Here is a 19,024-nt window from a genome sequence, read left to right on the forward strand (position 1 = left end):
ATAGAAAATATCAATAGGTTGCATATACCATATTTAATAAGTACTATTTTTGTGTTTGTATGTGTTATGGTAGGTAGTCTCAGGCTGGGTAAGTAATCACATTAATAATTTTAATAGCTTCCAACTGAAAAAAGAAATAAGAACAAATGTTCATTATTGGATACTCTGTGAAGCTAAGCGAATAACTGACTAATCTCTCTGTGATTTCTTGCAGATATCATGGAAATCAGGACAGTGGCAGTTGGAATAGTGGCAATCAAAGGGGTGGAAAGTGAATATTATCTTGCAATGAATAAGGAAGGAAAGCTCTATGCAAAGGTATTGATAATTGATAGTTTAGACTTAATTTTTTGAACTTACTTGTGTCAAAAACATCTTGCATTTTTTTTTTTTTGAGGGGAGAGAGAGAAAAGAGAGAAGAGGTAGGGGAGGGGCAAAGGAAGAGGAAAAGAGAGAGAATCCCAAGGAGGCTTTATACCCAGCGTGGAGCCCAATGAAGGCCAGATCTCACAACCCTGAGATCATGACCTGAGCTGAAACCTAGAGTCAGACACAACCAACTGAGCCACCCGGGTGCTCCAAAACATCTTGCCTTTCTGAAAAGTAAAGATGAAACTAATTTCTTTCAATTATATAATTTAATAATTTCATTAAAACACTTTATATTCAAGTATTGAGAAAAATGTTTTTCTGCAGGACCTTGGACAAATTGCTTAAACTCTCTGGGCTGGGGTGTCTTCATTTGCAAAATGAGCTAAATTAACCAGCCTCTCAGGATACTTCCAGCTCTGAGATTCCATGTGCATTTTAGATACTTGTAATCTAAAATTTCCTTCTGAGAGTATTAAAGCTCTTTTTGTTGAAGTTCACACAATCTATACATTGCTGACATGAAAATTCTTGGGAAAAACATTCAGACATTTGTTTATCGACATCAATCTCACATTCATGGACTTTGAAATGTAAGCATTCATGTTATTCCAACTTTATTACAATGTGAAATATATAACAGTTCATTCCATCATAAAAAATATAATCGACTTTCCTTTGTATTCCCACAGCCCACCATAACTGGCACAGGCTAATTACATAATAACATAGATTTAACTGAATGAACGACTGATTGAATGAATAGTTGGACGGATGAACAAATAAAATTAATTTTCTATCACCATTGCAAGCAGTGAAGCAGTGTAGTAGTAAACGAAGAAAAGTTGTGAAATATGTCCTTCGACTCAAGGAGGCAGATGCTCTGCTAATTATATCTTATCTCAGCAGTTAGGGAATGAGTGATGGGCATGGTAATATGAGAGCTGCTACTTAGGGTGAAATAGTTCCTAATACTAAAGAATAATAGCAGCAACTAACTGCCAAAAAGTTAGATATTTGAAAATATGTTGCATAACTAAATATGTATCATTTTATCCTTTTAAAAAAATTTAAGATATCTATTTTTTTTTGCAAATATGCTAACCTATATTTAACAAAATGCATTAGGCCCACTCAAAAAAAAAAGAAAAGGTCATATATGTTTTAATTTTACTAAATATTACTTGCTTCTTATTCTTTGAATCCCTCTAAAAATCATTTGGATAATGTTATTTGTTGTTTTAACAGAAAGAATGCAATGAAGATTGCAACTTCAAAGAATTAATTCTGGAAAACCATTACAACACATATGCATCAGCTAAATGGACACACAGCGGAGGAGAAATGTTTGTTGCTTTAAATCAAAAGGGGGTTCCTGTAAGGGGGAAAAAAACGAAGAAAGAACAAAAAACAGCCCACTTTCTTCCTATGGCAATAACATAATCATATATGGTATATAAGAAACCAGTTCCAGCAGGGAGATTTCTTTAAGTGGACTGTTTTCTTTCTTTTTCTCTTTTCTTTCCTTTCTTTTTTTTTTTTTTTTTTTAAGTAACCAAGAAAGGCTGGAAAACTACTGAAAAACTGATCAAGCTGGACTTGTTGCGCATGTATGTTTATTTTAAGAGACTGCATTAAAGAAAGATTTGAAAAATATACACAAAAATCAGATTTAGTAACTAAAAGTTGTAAAAAATTGTAAAACTGGTTGTACAATCATGATGTTAGTAATAGTAATGTTTTTTCTTAAATTAATTTACCCTTAAGAGTATGTTAGATTTGATTATCTGATAATGATTATTTAAATATTCCTATCTGCTTATAAAATGGCTGCTATAATAATAATAATGCAGATGATGTTATATAAGATATGTCAGACATAAAGGCTGCTGGAATGATTTGTCAGATAATCAAGCCAATACTAACTATTGAAGATGGGCAGTATTTGAAAGGCTTTCTGGTGAAAAATTATAATCCATATAAATCTAATCAGAAAAGAGAATATTCTCAAAAATTCTATGGAGTGGAATCAAATAGGTAGTTTTACAAAAGTATTATATTAGAATATGCTTGTATCTATTAACAAGAAGAAAATTCTAATGCTGCTCAAACTGAAAGGGTATTGCTAAAAGGATGTTTTCAAAAATCTTGTATGTAAAATAGCAATAATGATAATACTGTACTTCATCTCACTTGCCACAAAATAACATCTTATAATCCCTAAAAGCAAAATTGAGAAATCTTTACATTTTTTTCAAGTAACATAATCTATCTTTTGTATAATTCATATTTGGGAATATGACTTTTAATAATGTTCTTCCCACAAATAATCATGCTTTTTCTCTGTGGTTACAGCATTAAACTCTATTTTAAGTTGTATTTGAACTTTATTGTTTTGTTATTTAAGTTTATGTTATTTATAAAAAAGAACCTTAATAAGCTGTATCTGTTTCATATGCTTTTAATTCTAGAGCAATAACAAAACCTTCTGGCTCAACGGCAGGTTCCCCCCTCCCCCTCATGACCAATATCAAGTCTAGTACACAGCATTTGGGCCAGCAAATCCTGGATGGCAGACAAAAATGACAGCCTGCAGCAATTTTTACAATAGATGTCTCATAGGGAACAATACAAAAATGCAAAATATGTTTTGCCACATACTGTCGTCAATTAAATTGGATCATATAAGTAAAATCACTGCAAATAAAAAAACTTAAAGGATTTTAAAGTTAGATTATATTTGAGAAAAAAGAATATATTTGAGTTCATGAATAGAAAAGTGCCATAGTTTTAAAATATCCATATTTAGAGTTAATAATTTTTCCTATGTCTAGAAATTTCTTCTATTCAAAATACTGCCATATTGAGAGTTATTTTCCTGTTAGATAGCAGGAACACAATACCCAAAATGGAATATATAGTCAGGGCTTTGAGGACCTGAATGTCATGAAGGCTTGAGGTCAGGCTACAGACAATAGTCTTATCAGAATGATAAATTCTACTTCATAATTCCTTAATTGGCAGATTTAGTAAAACTTTATGTGTTCACCAACAGGAAGTCAACATTTATCTAAATTAAACTATTGGAATGCTAATCATCGTGGTTTTAATTTCAAAATATTTGTCATCAAGTCCCTTTATTGTATATAAATATTATCAACTAACATATTTATAGGCTAAATAAAAAGGCTAAATCAACAGGAACAACAGATTCACTTGATCTTTTTGTGACTCACCTATACATCCAGGTGGCAAGAAGATAGAAAGAATTGTTCTTCCTTAGATATACTTTGAGGACATGCTATGAAAGATATTCTGGACTGTTCTCTGATTCATGGACCTTGCTAGGCTAGGTTCCTGGATCAGGCTTCTGTGGCTGGAGTCTTGTGAAAATACTGAGGGCAGAGGAGAATCTATATTTCTCATATTTGTTTCCTTAGCACTTAGCAGAGTGTCTATCCATAATCAATATTTTTATGAATTTATTCAATGGTTGAATATTAAAGAAAATTCAGACAGACTAATCTTCATCTTTAAAAGTAAGGGCAAAACATGATGATATAGGATTTTGAACAGAAATAGTGTATATACATACAAGATATGAACTATGTTAGGACCAAATTGTCTATGGAGTTACAATCAAATCACACAGCAGTGCTGAATTAAGCAAACCAAATTTAGCAGGAAATTAAATCTAGTAGTGTATCTAGAAACACTTTGAACTCACTGTTTATCCTCCCCCTTTTAAAAAACGTATCATGCAAATTTTAGAAAATAAAATCTATACTAGTTACATACATTTAGAATTCTAGAATCTTAAACCTGAAGGGGCCTTAGTCCCTTGTATTTATCTGTAGACCAGGAAACTGAGATTGTGATACATCCAAAGTAGCTGGTTAGGTACAGAGATGTCAAAAAAGTCTAGATCACTTAGCATGCACTTCCTACCCTTAGATTATTAGGATTATTAGCTAATAATCTCCTTCTTTAAAAGATTTCTATTGAGAGGCACCCGGGTGTCTCAGTTGGTTAAGTATCTGACTTTTGATTTGGACTCAGGCCATGATCTCCGGGTTGGAGATGGAGCACCACGTCAGACCCCATGCTGGGTGTGGAGCCTTCTTAAGATTCTTTCCCTCTGCGCCCTTCCCAAACCGTGCTCTCTCTCTCTCTCTTTATATATATATATATATTTTTTTTTTCCATTGAGATATGATCTTTCTGTTTGCATGCAAAGGCAACTTACATTTTGGCAGTTCACTTCATACACAATAAGTAGTCCATAATGTTATGATTTGACTCAAAAGGAGGAAAGAAACAGTGCAATTTCAAATCCTGTTTCCTGTTCTACTCTTTCATGTGCCCTTTTATTTACAAATGAGGAACAGTAAGCAAATATCCATATAAACAGAGTAACCTTTTCTAAAATGTTTTTTGAAAGAGAAAATTGGTTAAATGTATAGGTTTCCAACAAGAAGGAAGGCAAAAATTAAGTGAAAGAATATGAAATGTTAAAAAAAGAAGTAATAAAAAGACATTTTTAATTCAATTAGTGAACTAAAATATTTTTATATAAAAAAGCCATAGTATAAATCAGCCTTTGAATTGGCTATAAATCAACCTAATTGTAAAGGAGAAGGGATGCTGGAGCTAAATTCTTAGTTTCTATGTCTTAGAGTTTGCTCCTCTGGTACTCTAGAGTTGCAAAGAACATACAGATTGACTATAAGACACCGCAGCTGTAGTAAAAGTAATTCTATAACCACAAATGAACTAAATCAGTATCTCTCAAAATTCTCCACTGAAAGAACAATAATAGTAGAAGTAGAGTATGAGAAGCTAAGGAATATTACAATGGTGGCACATAAAATATCTTGAAAATCTTTTTTCTCTTAAAACTCATGTGATTTTTGCATTTTATTCTATAATACATTTGTTTGTTCTAATATAAAATTCACAGCAATAAGCAAAAGTGATATATCAGAAAGATGTACAAAGTTTATCATGCAGCTTCATTCACACCACTATCCTACTGCCATATACTTGGGCATGAATGACACAAGAGATCTGTACTTTTCATTATCCAACTTTACACACAGATGACACATGGCAAGGACAAGCATTATATGGTCTCATTCATTTGGGGAATATAAATAATAGTGAAAGGGAATAGAGGGGAAGGGAGAAGAAATGGGTAGGAAATATCAGAAAGGGAGACAGAACACGGAAGACTCCTAACTCTGGGAAACGAACTAGGGGTGGTGGAAGGGGAGGAGGGTGGGGGGTGGGAGTGACTGGTTGGTGGGCACTGAGGGGGGCACTTGACGGGATGAGCACTGGGTGTTATTCTCTATGTTGGTAAATTGAACACCAATAAAAACAAATTTATTATTTAAAAAATTTAAAAAAATAAAGAAAACCAAAACTGGGATGCCTGGGTGGCTCAGCCGTTGGACATCTGCCTTCAGCTCAGGGCATGATCCTAGAGTCTTAGGATCAAGTCCCACATCGGGCTCCCTGTATGGAGCCTGCTTCTCCCTCTGCCTGAGTCTCTGCCTCTCTCTCTCTGTCTCTCATGAATAAATAAATAAAATCTTAAAAAAAAAAAAAACCAAAACTTTATCTAAAGTTTGGTTTTAAAACAGCAAATATTTATTAGCTTATGGTTTATGAGGTCAGGAACCTGGACATGGTTTAGCTAGTTGTCACTAGTTAGAATCTCTCCTAAGGCTACAAACAAGGTGCTGGCCAGGGCTGTGGACATCTATTATTTCAATGCTCAACTTAGAAAGGAATCCACCTTTGGTCCTCACTGGTTGTTGGCTCAAAACATCACTTTCTTACCACATGAAACTTTCCATAGCACTACTTAAAACATTGCAGTTTGTTTCTCACAGAGCAAGGAATCAGAGAGAATGCCCAAAATGGAAGCCACAATATTTTATAACCTAATCTTGAAAGTGATATCCCATTACTTCTGCCTATACAAGGTAAGGGAATTACACAAAGGCATAAATACCAAAAAGCAGGGATCATTGCAGGCCATCTTTAAGGCTGTCTAACACAAATAATTTTGGATGTTTTTAAGGTCACTACCATAAGACAGGATTCTTTAGGGCATACTAAAAGTAATTCATGGTTTTCATTGGTGAGCCATTCAGCAGATAAAAATAGGTATATTCTCTGAGGCAACATTCTTGATACTTCCCTGTGGGATATTGTATGGCCCATTCTCATAAGAATGATTGAGAAAAGGTTGGAACCACAGTCTAGACTGCATATTAGCTTGAGTTGTGCCTCCTTAGAACTCCTAATATAGCTGGAAAACTAATAATATCACTTTGCCTCTATATAAAGGAAATGACCCAGCTTTCATATTTAACCTGAAATCCCTTTAGTCCTCCCTTTCACTTCCCTACCTCATGAGAATATGGTCATATATACCAGTTGCAATTTCCTTGAGCCATAGAGTTTTATTCTAGATGGTAGAGGCAGTCTGTCATAAGTTGCACAAGACCCTGTGAGGAAAAGAAGACCTAAAAAGACTTAAAGAACTATTGATTTTAATGCTAGATGCATATTAATCACCTGGGAAAATTTTTTTGTTTAAGACAATGCGGCCTAGGGGATCCCTGGATGGCTCAGCGGTTTGGTGCCTGCCTTCGACCCAGGGTGTGGTCCTGGAGTCCCGGATTGAGTTCCACGTAGGGCTCCCTGTGTGGAGCCTGCTTCACCCTCTGCCTGTGTCTCTTGTCTCTGCCTCTCTCTCTCTCTCTCTCTCTCTCTGTGTTTGTCATAAATAAATAAATAAAATCTTAAAAAAAAAAAATGACAATGCGGCCTAGGCCTCAGCCCAGGCCAATTGTATCAATATATCTGGGATGGGGCACAGGCAATGATATTTTTAAAGCTCCCCAAGAGATTCTAAAGTGCCTATGCATTTGAGAACCAATTAGTTAACCTCCATTTGGGGGTTGGGGGTGGGAATGGGAATGGAAATCCCTCTAGGAACTAAACTTGGTTCTTTATCTTTGTTCCTTCCTTAAACACTCTGAAAAGCCTTATGTTGCTTTCCATCTAATTCCATATTTTCCAATATGTTTTCAAAGTCTGCAGTGCTTCTTGGGTCCCTGATTTTCCTAGATGTCTCTATATTTTTGCTATTCATGGTTGGAACTAAAGGAAAATGCAAACACTGGAAAGAGAGCTACGGTTGTTTTTGCATTCAGACAATTATGGAGCATAAAGTGCACAAAGGGAACCCCCACATGTGCCATAATCCTTCCTCAAACAGAGCAGCCACAGTGATTCTGTTAAGTTGTATCTCAGATCTTGCAATTCCTCTGTTCAAAGCTGCAATTATTTCTCATACTACTCAGGATAGAAATTAAAGTTTTTAGAGTGGCCTATGGAGTAGCAATGGAAAAGGTAAGAGATTAAAAGCTTAGGTGTTAAACTGGGTGTGGGCAAGACAACAGGGAAAAATAATAACAATCCAGAATTATGTACTCAAATTCCTTGGCAGATATTGAATTCTCAGTCATTTATTTATTTATTTATTTATTTATTCATTCATTCATTCATTCATTTATTCATTCATTCATGAGAGACACAGAGAGAGAGAGAGAGAGAGAGAGATAGAGAGGCACAGAGACACAGGCAGAGGGAGAAGCAGATTCCATGCAGGGAGCCTGACTTGGGACTCGATCCCGGATCTCCAGGATCACGCCCTGGACTGAAGGAGGTGCTAAACTGCTGAGCCACCCCGGCCGCCCTCTCAGTCTGTTTTAAAGAAACTTGAAATGGACACTGTTGGCAATGTTTAGTGGGCATGATAATTATTAGAATAATATTAATCATAGGAAAGTCCATAGCCCCACAGAAAACCTGATAAATGAATGCACATTGTTACATCTGAAGTAAAAAAAAAAAAATTGAAGGTGTACATATATCAATTTAACAAAAGTTTTCTATTAATCAACCAATTCATTGATCTGACAGGCTAGATAGATGAGAAGACCTCTATTTTACTCTTCCGTATTTAACTATTGTTGATTATTTCAATTGTTTCAAACTTTTCGCTAACATAAATATGAGTTTCTTGGTATATAATTTATATTTCTAATTATTTTCTTTTTCTAAGACTTTATTTTAGGGCAAGTGAGCAAGAGAGAGCATGCATATGCATGGGGTGGGGGGCGGCTGCTGTGGAGAGCAGAGGGAGAGGGAGAAACAGAATTTCCTCTGAGCAAGGGGCCCCCCTGATGTAAACTCAATCCCAAGACTCGGACTATGACCTGAGCAGAAGGCAGATGCTTAGCCGACTGAGCCACCTAGGGGCCCCCGGTTATTTTCTCAAGATGATTGCAGGAAATCAAATTATTAGACCAAAAAAAAAAAAATCCTTTAAAAACATAAATTGAAAAACTGATTTTCAGAAAGCTTTTTCCAAATATGTATTCCAACCAACAGTGCATGGGAGTAGATAAACATTCTAATATTTACACTCAAAATTTAGTCAGCCTTTATTCTTGTCTTTATTTCACAACACTCAGCCAGCTTCTACTTTTTCAACATCTTTAGATGTATCTCTTTCTTGGTCCTTCTACAACCTGATAATCTCATGTCTAGAGGTTAGCAATAGTTCCTTAATCATTCTTCTGTTTCATGATTTCCCAATCTCAGATACTACCTAATTCCTTAAATACTATTTTGACTATGTGACTTGGCACCTGAAAAATCCATATTGGTTCTTGATTGCCTATTGTATTTAAATTGCTTAAAAAATATCATCCAAAGCTGTCAAACAATTGGCTCCACCTTACCACTGTTTAACATAAACTTAATAGTTTCCTTAGTCCACTGTGTTTGTCCCATTGTCTGTCTCCTTACCAACCCATAACTTTAATAAGGAAAATGATCTTACCTGTTGTGTATCCCAAGCACCTCTGAAACTATCTAGCACAGAGTAAGCGCTCAGTAAATGGTCACTAAATAAGCAGTTAAACCAATTCCAATTTAGTGACAGAATAATGAGCATACCTCAATACAAAGCATGATTCCAATATTTAAGCAGGATAAAATGTAGTTGTTAAAAATGCATAGAAACATACCACCTTGTTTTGTTCAAACCAGTGACTAAATCTCTCAGAAGCATTCAAATTCTTGTTATTCACTTCATCTTAGCATGGCTTTTTCATGTCACTCAATTACATTAATGCAATGAGAATTCACTTTTTTTTTTTTTTTCATGCTATCCAGCACCTCTGACCATTACCACTAATCAATAAACCAACATATCTGGGGGAGGCATTTGCCAGTCACCCTGTGGCAGACCATAGAAGATTATCCTAAACACTAAGTTAGCAATTAGAAAGTTATTTGGTAAGCATGGCATCAAAGCAAAGGGAGGTAAAATGATTTTGAAAAATATATTATTGAAATTATTATAAAATCTAATTTACAATGGTCAGTGTGGATAGTTCTGTAAAAACAATGCAGGCTTCTGGTTCTTTAGGCTACATTTATTTTGTGCCACGTATTTTTTATCACACTTTTGTTCATATAGTCTTTCTCCACATAGTGTAAAATACAACCAAAGACAATACAATAATACAACTTATTAAATTACTAACACATTGGAAGTTTATATCTCTGGTCATCTTATTAGTGTCTTGGGTTTTCCTCTCTCTTTAGCCATGTAAATTTCTTGGTTTTCTTTCAATATTTTATAAAAGCACAATGTCAAGATTTTACTGGCTTAATTCTCAGAAAGTTACTTTATTTCCAAGTTTTAAGGATTCTTTGTTAATCATCCCTAGACATTGCTGGCAGTGAAGATGTAGCAAATTGACAGAGATACACAAATTAAAGTTCAAGTAGCTAATCCATTGGGCTATTACTATTTTTGGAACATGTCCTTTGCTAAATATCAACTAGTACTTGTGCATGGAGTGACTAGTTTCTAGTATACTAACAATTTTTCTTTTCTATCTCCCCCAGCACTAAGTACAATGATGTACACATAGGTACTTGAAAGTTACATGTTAACTGAATATAAGGATTTTTTATTACATGTAGTTTAAATTAAGTCCATAAAAATCATGAAGTATTTTCATATTTTAACTTTAAAGTTTAGATAAAGAAAAGAAACTGGGTTTTCAAAACTAGGAGAGAAGTATAAAGTAGTTTTTCAAAAACGATCTTTATCTGAGTTTAAAAGGTTATATGGTGGTGTACCACAATAAGAGAAATGAACACTAAAACTTTAGTCTGGTAAATAATCTAATAACACACTGGTTAAGGGGAGCTAGCTTGTAAATCTTGAGTCATTCCAGATACTGAAATTCTATAACTGCTTACATTCCAGTCCTAAAAAGGGAGATATGCCATTTGGTTTGGAAGGCAAATTTTAACTATCTGCTGTCTATTTCATTAAAAACAAAAACAGAACATTTTTTTAGTTTAAAATTTTGGAGAAGTTAAGCCCACATGACAATAAACATCTCAAATGTGAAGGAAAAGTTATGGTTTAAATATGTTTTGGATTAGAAGAAGCAATTCTGAGACAGCATTACACATGGAGCATAGGTTATTTTATTTCTTGAAAATCATATATATGCACACATGTGTTTATATATACACTCATATTTTACCCCAGTTCTGCCCCTGACCTGCCTTAGCATTCCTCCAGCACACAGATTAACATATTTATACACACAAGATACACACATAAGTTACACACGCACACACACACACACACTCACGTGCGCACAACTATAGAGGAGGAAGAGTTCTAAAATCATAAATCTAAGCCACTAGTCTCTATTGCTAATTCCACCTCAATAGTCAACAACCACTTGGGAAGATTATTCAGCATCTAAAAATAGAAGTAATAGAGTAATAAAATGTTAGAAGAGGGGAATACGAAACAATCTAATGTAATCATGTCAGTTTTTTCAGGTGGAAACATAATGCCCAGACAGGTTATATAAAACATAAAGGAATTTAAGTCTTTTATGTGCAAATTAAATATGTCAGAGCTGAAGAAACATTAGTAACTGCAGAAAAGTTTCCAAATCAAAACATACTTATGGCCTAGTAAATAAATTATCAGAGTCTTATGTCTAGGGTAGTCTCCATAGTGATTCCTGAGTCCAGCTTGAGTATAAGCAACACAGAAGCTGTTAAACTGCAAGCAGGATATGGTAGGTCTCAAATGCCATGGGGAAAGCCCCTTCACAGTGATTTCCTGTAGGGCAGTGTCCCTCAGGCATTTTTGTCTCAGGGCTCTTTTATATTCTTAAAAATATAAGAATTATGGATTTTGTATCTACTAGTATTTCCTATAATAGAAATTAAAGCTGAGAAATCTCGAACACTAGTTCATTAAAAATAAGAATAATAAACACATTTCATGTTAAAATAAATAGCATCTTTTTGGAAAAGATAACTATTTTCTTTTTTAAAACTTTTATTTAAATTCTAGTTAGTTAATATAATTTGATATTAGTGCCAGGTACACAATATAGAGATTCAGCACTTCCACACATCACTTTTGCTTATCACAAGTGCCCTCCTGAATCCCCACCACCCGTTTAACCCATTCCCTGACCCACCTCTCCTCTGGGAACCATCAGTTTGTTCTCTATAGTTAAGAGTCTGTTTTTTTTGTTTGCTTCTTTTTTTCACCCTTTGCTTGTTTGTTTTGTTTCTTAAATTCCATATATGAATGAAATTTTATGGTATTTGTCTTTCTCTGACTGACTTATTTCACTTAGCATTATACTCTCTAGCTCCACCTGTCATTGTGTATGATTTTTAAAAATATAATATGACAGTCTTTGAAAAATATTGGTTCAGTGAGTTATGCAGGTCTTCTAAATGTTATACATTTCTTTATATGATACGGAAATTACATTTGTTAATATCACCACTGACTTATTATGCAGTCTCTAAGCATTGAAAAACTGATTACTACACTATTCTTTAACTGAATACCTGTAGCAGAGATTCTTAGCTATCTTTCAAAATGTGTGGCTTCCCCTTCCATAGTACAGAGTTGTCACTATGTAGCAGCTTCCCAATAAGAATTTTTATTTTCCAGCCCTCCTTACACTTTAATATAGGCATGGCTTATTCTCACTGGAGTGATGTGGGTAACTACTGAGCCAAGACTTTTTAAAACTGATGTATACTTGACATAATTTGTTAATTTCAAGTATACAATATTATGATTTGATATATGTATATATTGTAAAATGACCACAATAAGTCCACAATAAGTCCACAATAAGTCCAAAAGTCCACAATATATCCATCACCATATATAGTTACACAATTTTTTTTCTTATGATGAGAACTTTCAAGATCCACTCTCCTACTTACTTTCAAATATGTAAAACAGTATTATTAACTAAATCACTATGCTTCACATTACATTCCTATGAAGTATTTATTTTATACTTGGAAATTTATAACTTTTGCCAAGACTTTTAAGATTCTGTGCCTAGTTCTCACATATTCTCCTGGTGTGGATTAATTCTAATGACTGCAGTTCTATAGGCTGGTGACCCCAGAAGGTGAAAATAGCCTCAATCTCTGAAACACTATGTGGAGGAGAAGTACTCATTGACTCCTAGCTAATATAAAAACTCAACAAGATAGCCTTAAAGGTAGGCTAGAGCCCTAGAAAAATTTAAGAGCCTCAAAGTTCAAATAAACACATAGATTTCCTAATAGTCACAATCTAAGTAGAAATTTACAGAAAAAACTACTTTGTAAAAAACAAAATAAAACAAACCCAAACCCTCTTTAAGCAATTCTTGACTTTTTGAAATGGTACAACTACACTTTTAATTCCCCTGCCAAAAACACTGGTGCATAGCAGACCTGTGCTTCCTAGTGGAGGCCCAGTTACTTTCAGAGGATTAGAAATTCCAACACTTTGCTGTCATTATACTTCTGGATTATTTTGACCCCAGAATGTGGGTTTCCAATTCCCCAAACCATTGCTATTTCTAGAGGAATCTATAGAAAAAATTTGGAAACAAATGAATTTTCTCCCTTAGTCTTCTACTCTTTTTCTGGCCCATCTACTCACGTCTCTCCCTCTTTCCTTCTCATGTACTAAAATTTGATCCCAGGAAAGGATCTAAAAGCTCATTCACATTAGTCATGAATGAAGGATTAAGGCTATGACAACTTTGTAAGCTACATCTCTTATCCTATGATGACAATTTTAAGCCTTAATGTATTTATAAGCTTATAAAATTAACTGAATGAGAGGAAGTATGTGAGGTTGCTGGGTTTAGACTAAGGCCAGAATTTCTTGTATATGAATTCATTTTCCACTATTTATCAGTTATGTGATCTTGGGTAAGTTATTACTTAATTTTTTATGCTTCAGTTTTCCTACTTTATAAAGGATAAAAGAAGTGAACTGCCACATAAGAACATTACTGTTAAGGCTCTAAAAAGTTAACACACATTATCAAGTACATACTTCAAATTGAAGATTTATAGAAATCCAAGATAAATTATTAAATTTTAATTTTTAGCTGTATATGAAAGGAAATGAGGAAATGGATTAGAGGAAAATCTCTAATCTGCCCTCCCAGACTTAGAAGATGTCATCCAGAGAAAAAATCTAGTCATGTTTTAGAGTCAAATATAGAAAGTATTTTTAAAATATTTAGGAGTAAATAAAATATACGATACATTTTATCAAGATTTCCTATTATTAAAATCAAGTGTGTTTGAAGCAAATACAATATTTATGTTTCTGTCAAATGAAAATGATCATTAGAAATACAGTATAAAAGCTCTTTCAAGCATTGTAATTCACCATCTAGAATCTTCATACTAGATTGCAATAAATGGATACTGAAATAACTTCTGAAAATACAAGGATTATCATGAAGCAACATATAAATAGGGGATGCTTGGAATAAACATTATTGAAATAAAAGCTCTTAAGCAGTATTTCCTAGAAAAGAAAAAACTTTCTTGACTGTCTTTAGAGTAACTTAACTATATTTTCTTGATGGTCAAAAATACTACTAAAAAAATTGATCAATATCTATTGATTATTTTAAATTATTGAATGTTAATTATTGTTAAATTTTGAAATATAAAATGGTTTATGTATTTTATTTATGTAAAGAACATAAAAACAATATTATATATTATAGACAGAGTGGTATCCACAAATTTCATTATAGTCATTACCTTTGGAGAGGGGGACCAGATTTAGAAATGGTACCAAAAAAACCTGTAAATAAAGGATGTTTATAGGCACATTATCAACAATAGCCAACCTATGGAGAGAGCCTAAATGTCCATTGATTGATGAATGGATAAAGAAAATCTGGAGCATATAATACAATGGAATATTACTCAGCCATCATAAAGAATGAAATCTTGCTATTTGCAATGACATGGATAGAGCTAGAGTGTATTATGCCAAATGAAATAAGTCAGTCCAAGAAAGACAAATACCATATGATCTCATTTATATGTGGAATTTAAGAAAGAAACTGGATGAACATATGGGAAGGAGGGAAAAAAAGAAAGGAGAAAGGAAAACAAACCACAAGAGACTCTTAATGATAGAGAACAAACAGGTGTGTGGGGAATGGGCTAGTTGGGGGATGGGTATTAAAGAGGGCATTTGTTGTAATGAGCACTGGGTATTATATGTAAGTGATGAATCACTGAATTCTAGTCCAGAAACCAGTATTGCTCTGTATGTTAACTAAAACTTAAGTAAATTTTAAAAATGGGGGGAAAAAAGAGAAAAGCACAAGTTGCACTGAAATGAGATGATTGGTTGGGAAAGCAACTTTTACTTTGAGTAAAAGTCACTTTTACCTCTATACTCCAGGAGCATCTGGTAGCCTGGTAACCGGAAAGGGCTAAGACACAATGTAAAAAATTGTGGTCTTTCCTAGGAACTTGATTTTTGCCTTTCAGCTTAACTTCCAGGGCACTTTCAGGATTTACTCCATAACAGAAAACTGTTCTTGGTTTATACAACATTTGCCAAATGAACAAATTTTGGTGGTCGTTTTCTTATTTTTTTTAATTGATCCCTACATATGTTCAGTTTTTATGCTGCAGCAATTAGTCTGTTATAGCATATCATGTGAAAGCCTTTCTCTGGATTTTATTTCCTCAGGATTAGGAGAATACTCTCCAATGGTAGAATGAAACTTTTTGGTTAAATGTCTGAAACAGACATACAACTTTCTGTCTCATTTGAAATATTTGGCTAAGACCTTTACTAGGTCTGCAATGGAGCTTAAGGAAATGCAAGATTATAATAAAATTTATCATTAAGAAAAAACCTATGAAAATTGTCATTCATAAAGACATATTCCAGTGATATTTTCCAATTTTAAAGATAATTTTTAAAATCTTGGAAAAGTAAAACAAAATTCCCTAAATTAACTGTAAAGAAAGAATAAAATAGTTGGCTTTAGACTTCTCTACTACACTAATTAATAGAAAATAATGAAGCAACATAATACAGTTTTAAGGGAAAATGTTGAAGATTTCATATTTAAATTATAAAATAAAGTTGATATTTAAATAAAATATTTAACCTACACCAATCTGACTTCCCCACAAATAAAAGTTATAAATTATTGAAAATATTTTTAAAAAACACAACCATTTGGAGGTACCAGAGAATGACCAACAGCAGTTAGAAATTGGAGGGGAATTGAGCCTTGTAAAAGGCAACCTCTAGTGGATGCAATTTGTGTTCATGAAGTTGCAGGTTTTTGGCTGATGATACTACTTAGTTGTCATAGCATGTAAGTGGATGGAATTCAAACATAAAGTGGAAATATTTTTGGTTTAAGGAGCTGGTGTTTGGGACTGCCAGATGGCTGAAAAATAAGGAAGTTATAGAAATCCTGGAAAGAAAGGGGATGCAGTGGGGGAAACCCAGAATCTGAATATTATAAACTCTTTATAAATTCTTGGCTGGTGTCCGAATTACTCATGAATAGGGTGGGAAGAGGGAGATCTAGAGGGATAGGTAGAAAGGAATAGCTGGGTGGCTAAAAGTTCTAAGTGGAGATTTTAGTGGCTGACCATCACAGAACACATAACATTTGGACTTTGAATACAGCTAAAGTAAATAACTTGAACAAAATTTAATGTTGTTTACTGGAAGTTAACAGAATTCAGAATATCCTCAAAGTATCATTCAACTTCCCAAGATTACATAAAAAGTTATAGGACATGAATAGAAACAAGAAATTGTGTTTCACAGTCAAGAGAAAGATAGTCATAGAAATCAATCTCATAGTTATCCAAATGTTGGTATTACCAGACAAGAACTCTAAAGCAACTATTTTAAATATGTTGAGGACTCAAAAGAAAATATGGTCATAACTAAAGAAGAGAATCTCAGAATAGAAATGGAAACTACTGAAAAAAGAACCAAATGGGAATTCTTTTTTTTTTAAATTTTTATTTATTTATGATAGTCACACAGAGAGAGAGAGAGAGGCAGAGACATAGGCAGAGGGAGAAGCAGGCTCCATGCACCGAGAGCCCGACGTGGGATTCGATCCCGGGTCTCCAGGATCGTGCCCTGGGCCAAAGGCAGGTGCTAAACTGCTGTGCCACCCAGGGATCCCCCAAATGGGAATTCTTAACTGAAAAGTACAATATATAAAGTGAAATATTCATTTATTGGGATTAAGAATAGATCAGAGACCACAGGAGAAAAAGTCAGTGAACTTAAAATGAAATAGTTAGAAATTATGAAATCTATAAAACAGATAAAAGAAATTGAAAAAAAAAAAGACAAAGTCTCAGTGAATTGTGGACAACATTAAGTACTATAATACATGCTAAACTCAAGTCCCAGAGGAGAATAATAGAACAGAATCCATTTGAAAAATAATGGCAAAAAAATCCCCAAATTTGGTGAAAAACATCAAACCACAAGTTTACAAGTTTAAGAAACTTAATGAGCCCAAGTAGGATGAACACAAAGAAAAGTATGTCAGCACATCATGGACAGATTTCTGAACACCAAGAACAAAGAGAAAAATCTTGACAGTAACTAGAAGAAAAAAAGCATATTGAATAAAGTAGGAATCAACAAACTACAGCCTGCAGGTCCTGTCCAGCCCATGGCTTATCTTTCATGTCATTTAGAATCTAAGAAGGGTTTTTATACTCTTAAAGAGTTGTAAAGAAAATTATTATGTAAAAAAAAAAGAAAATTATTATGTGACAGAAACGATATGTATCCAATAAAACCTAAAATATTTACTATTTGGCCCTTTACAGGAAAAGTTTCTGACCCTAGACATGGTGAAATAATGTCTGATGTTTCATTAGAAATAATAGAAACTGGAACACAATGGAACAATATCTTGCTAAGAGGCAAAAGAAAAATGAACCAGAATTCTATACCTAGCAAAAGTATCCTGTGAAAAATAGAGGCAAAATGAATACTTTTTTTAGATAAATAAACAAGGAAATTAATTGCTAGCAGAATTGAACTATGAGAATTGCCAAAAGGCAGTTTCTCAGGCTTAAGGGAAATAATATCACAAGGAACTGAAATTTATAGCAAGGAATGAAGTGCCAGGAATGATAAATATATGAATAAATATAGAGAAGTATTTTAAGTGTTATCTTAATCTTTTAAAGGTGCATAATATTCCATGTTGGGCTCCATGCGTGGAGCATGCTTCTCCCTCTGCCTATGTCTTGGTCTCTCTCTTTCTCTCTGTGTCTCTCATGAATTAATAAATAAAATCTTTAAAATAAATAAATAAATAAATAAATAAATAAATAAATAAATAAATACAAACACAATATTGCTTCTACTTCTAGCTATTATACAGTAACAAGGACTAGATTTACTCTTCTTTCTTAAACAACTAAAAATTTTTTTTAAAGATTTTATTTACTTATTCATGAGGACACAGGCAGAGGGAGAAGCAGGCTCCATGCAGGGAGCCCGATGTGGGACTTGGTCCCAGATCCCAGGATCACGCCCTGAGCCAAAGGCAGATGCTCAACCTCTGAGCCACCCAACAACTAAACAATTTGACAAAATATATGAAACAATGGTTTCCATGTGTTAGACAATAGGCAGCAGAGGTCAGCAATCCCCAAGGAAAGAGAAACAAATGTAGGAGCCCTTCAATTGTCTCTTCTGCACAGTGCAAGGAGTGGGAATCCAAACAGAATCCACTAGTCTCACTGAGCCAAAAAAGGAAAATTTAGCATTCAGGAAGGCAAAGGCAAGCTACAGTCCATAGGTCAGCATAATGTGGAGGAGACAGATGCACACAGAGAGCATTCTAAAGATTTTCAGAGGGTTATCCTTGAATCTTTGCCTGAGGTTGGTAAAGAGCCACCCAAAGGAAGGAGCAGCTTGGAGCTCACACAAAGCTCATTTTCTAGATAGTCAGATGGGAAACCTTCTATACACAGAGCAAGAAGTAGAATACTGTGAAGGGTATTGACTCAGCAGGGGAAACTAATTAGGCCTAGACAAAAGACTTCACTGGTTCTACCTAATGAAGCTTGAAAGTAAGGCTCAAATGCATCAAAATATTTCTAAGTAACTGAATTATATATCAGAAAAAAACCTCAAAAACATTTAAAGGAATAAAAT

The 19,024-nt window shown here is 34.0% G+C and overlaps 2 protein-coding genes across 5 annotated transcripts in view; one reads left to right on the plus strand and one right to left on the minus strand.

Moving 5' to 3' along the window:
- Positions 1-2,814, plus strand: part of FGF7 (fibroblast growth factor 7) — a 52,341-nt gene extending 49,527 nt beyond the window's left edge. The window contains exons 3-4 of the mRNA XM_077881057.1: positions 215-318; positions 1,618-2,814. Of these exons, the coding sequence (XP_077737183.1) occupies positions 215-318; positions 1,618-1,812 (299 nt within the window). The 3' untranslated portion in view covers positions 1,813-2,814. The remainder of the gene's footprint in view (positions 1-214; positions 319-1,617) is intronic.
- Positions 1-19,024, minus strand: part of FAM227B (family with sequence similarity 227 member B) — a 189,460-nt gene that overhangs the window by 110,536 nt on the left and 59,900 nt on the right. The gene's annotated exons all lie outside the window — the stretch shown is intronic.

Source organism: Canis aureus, chromosome 32 (assembly GCF_053574225.1).
Source record: "Canis aureus isolate CA01 chromosome 32, VMU_Caureus_v.1.0, whole genome shotgun sequence".
Lineage (NCBI taxonomy): Eukaryota > Metazoa > Chordata > Mammalia > Carnivora > Canidae > Canis > Canis aureus.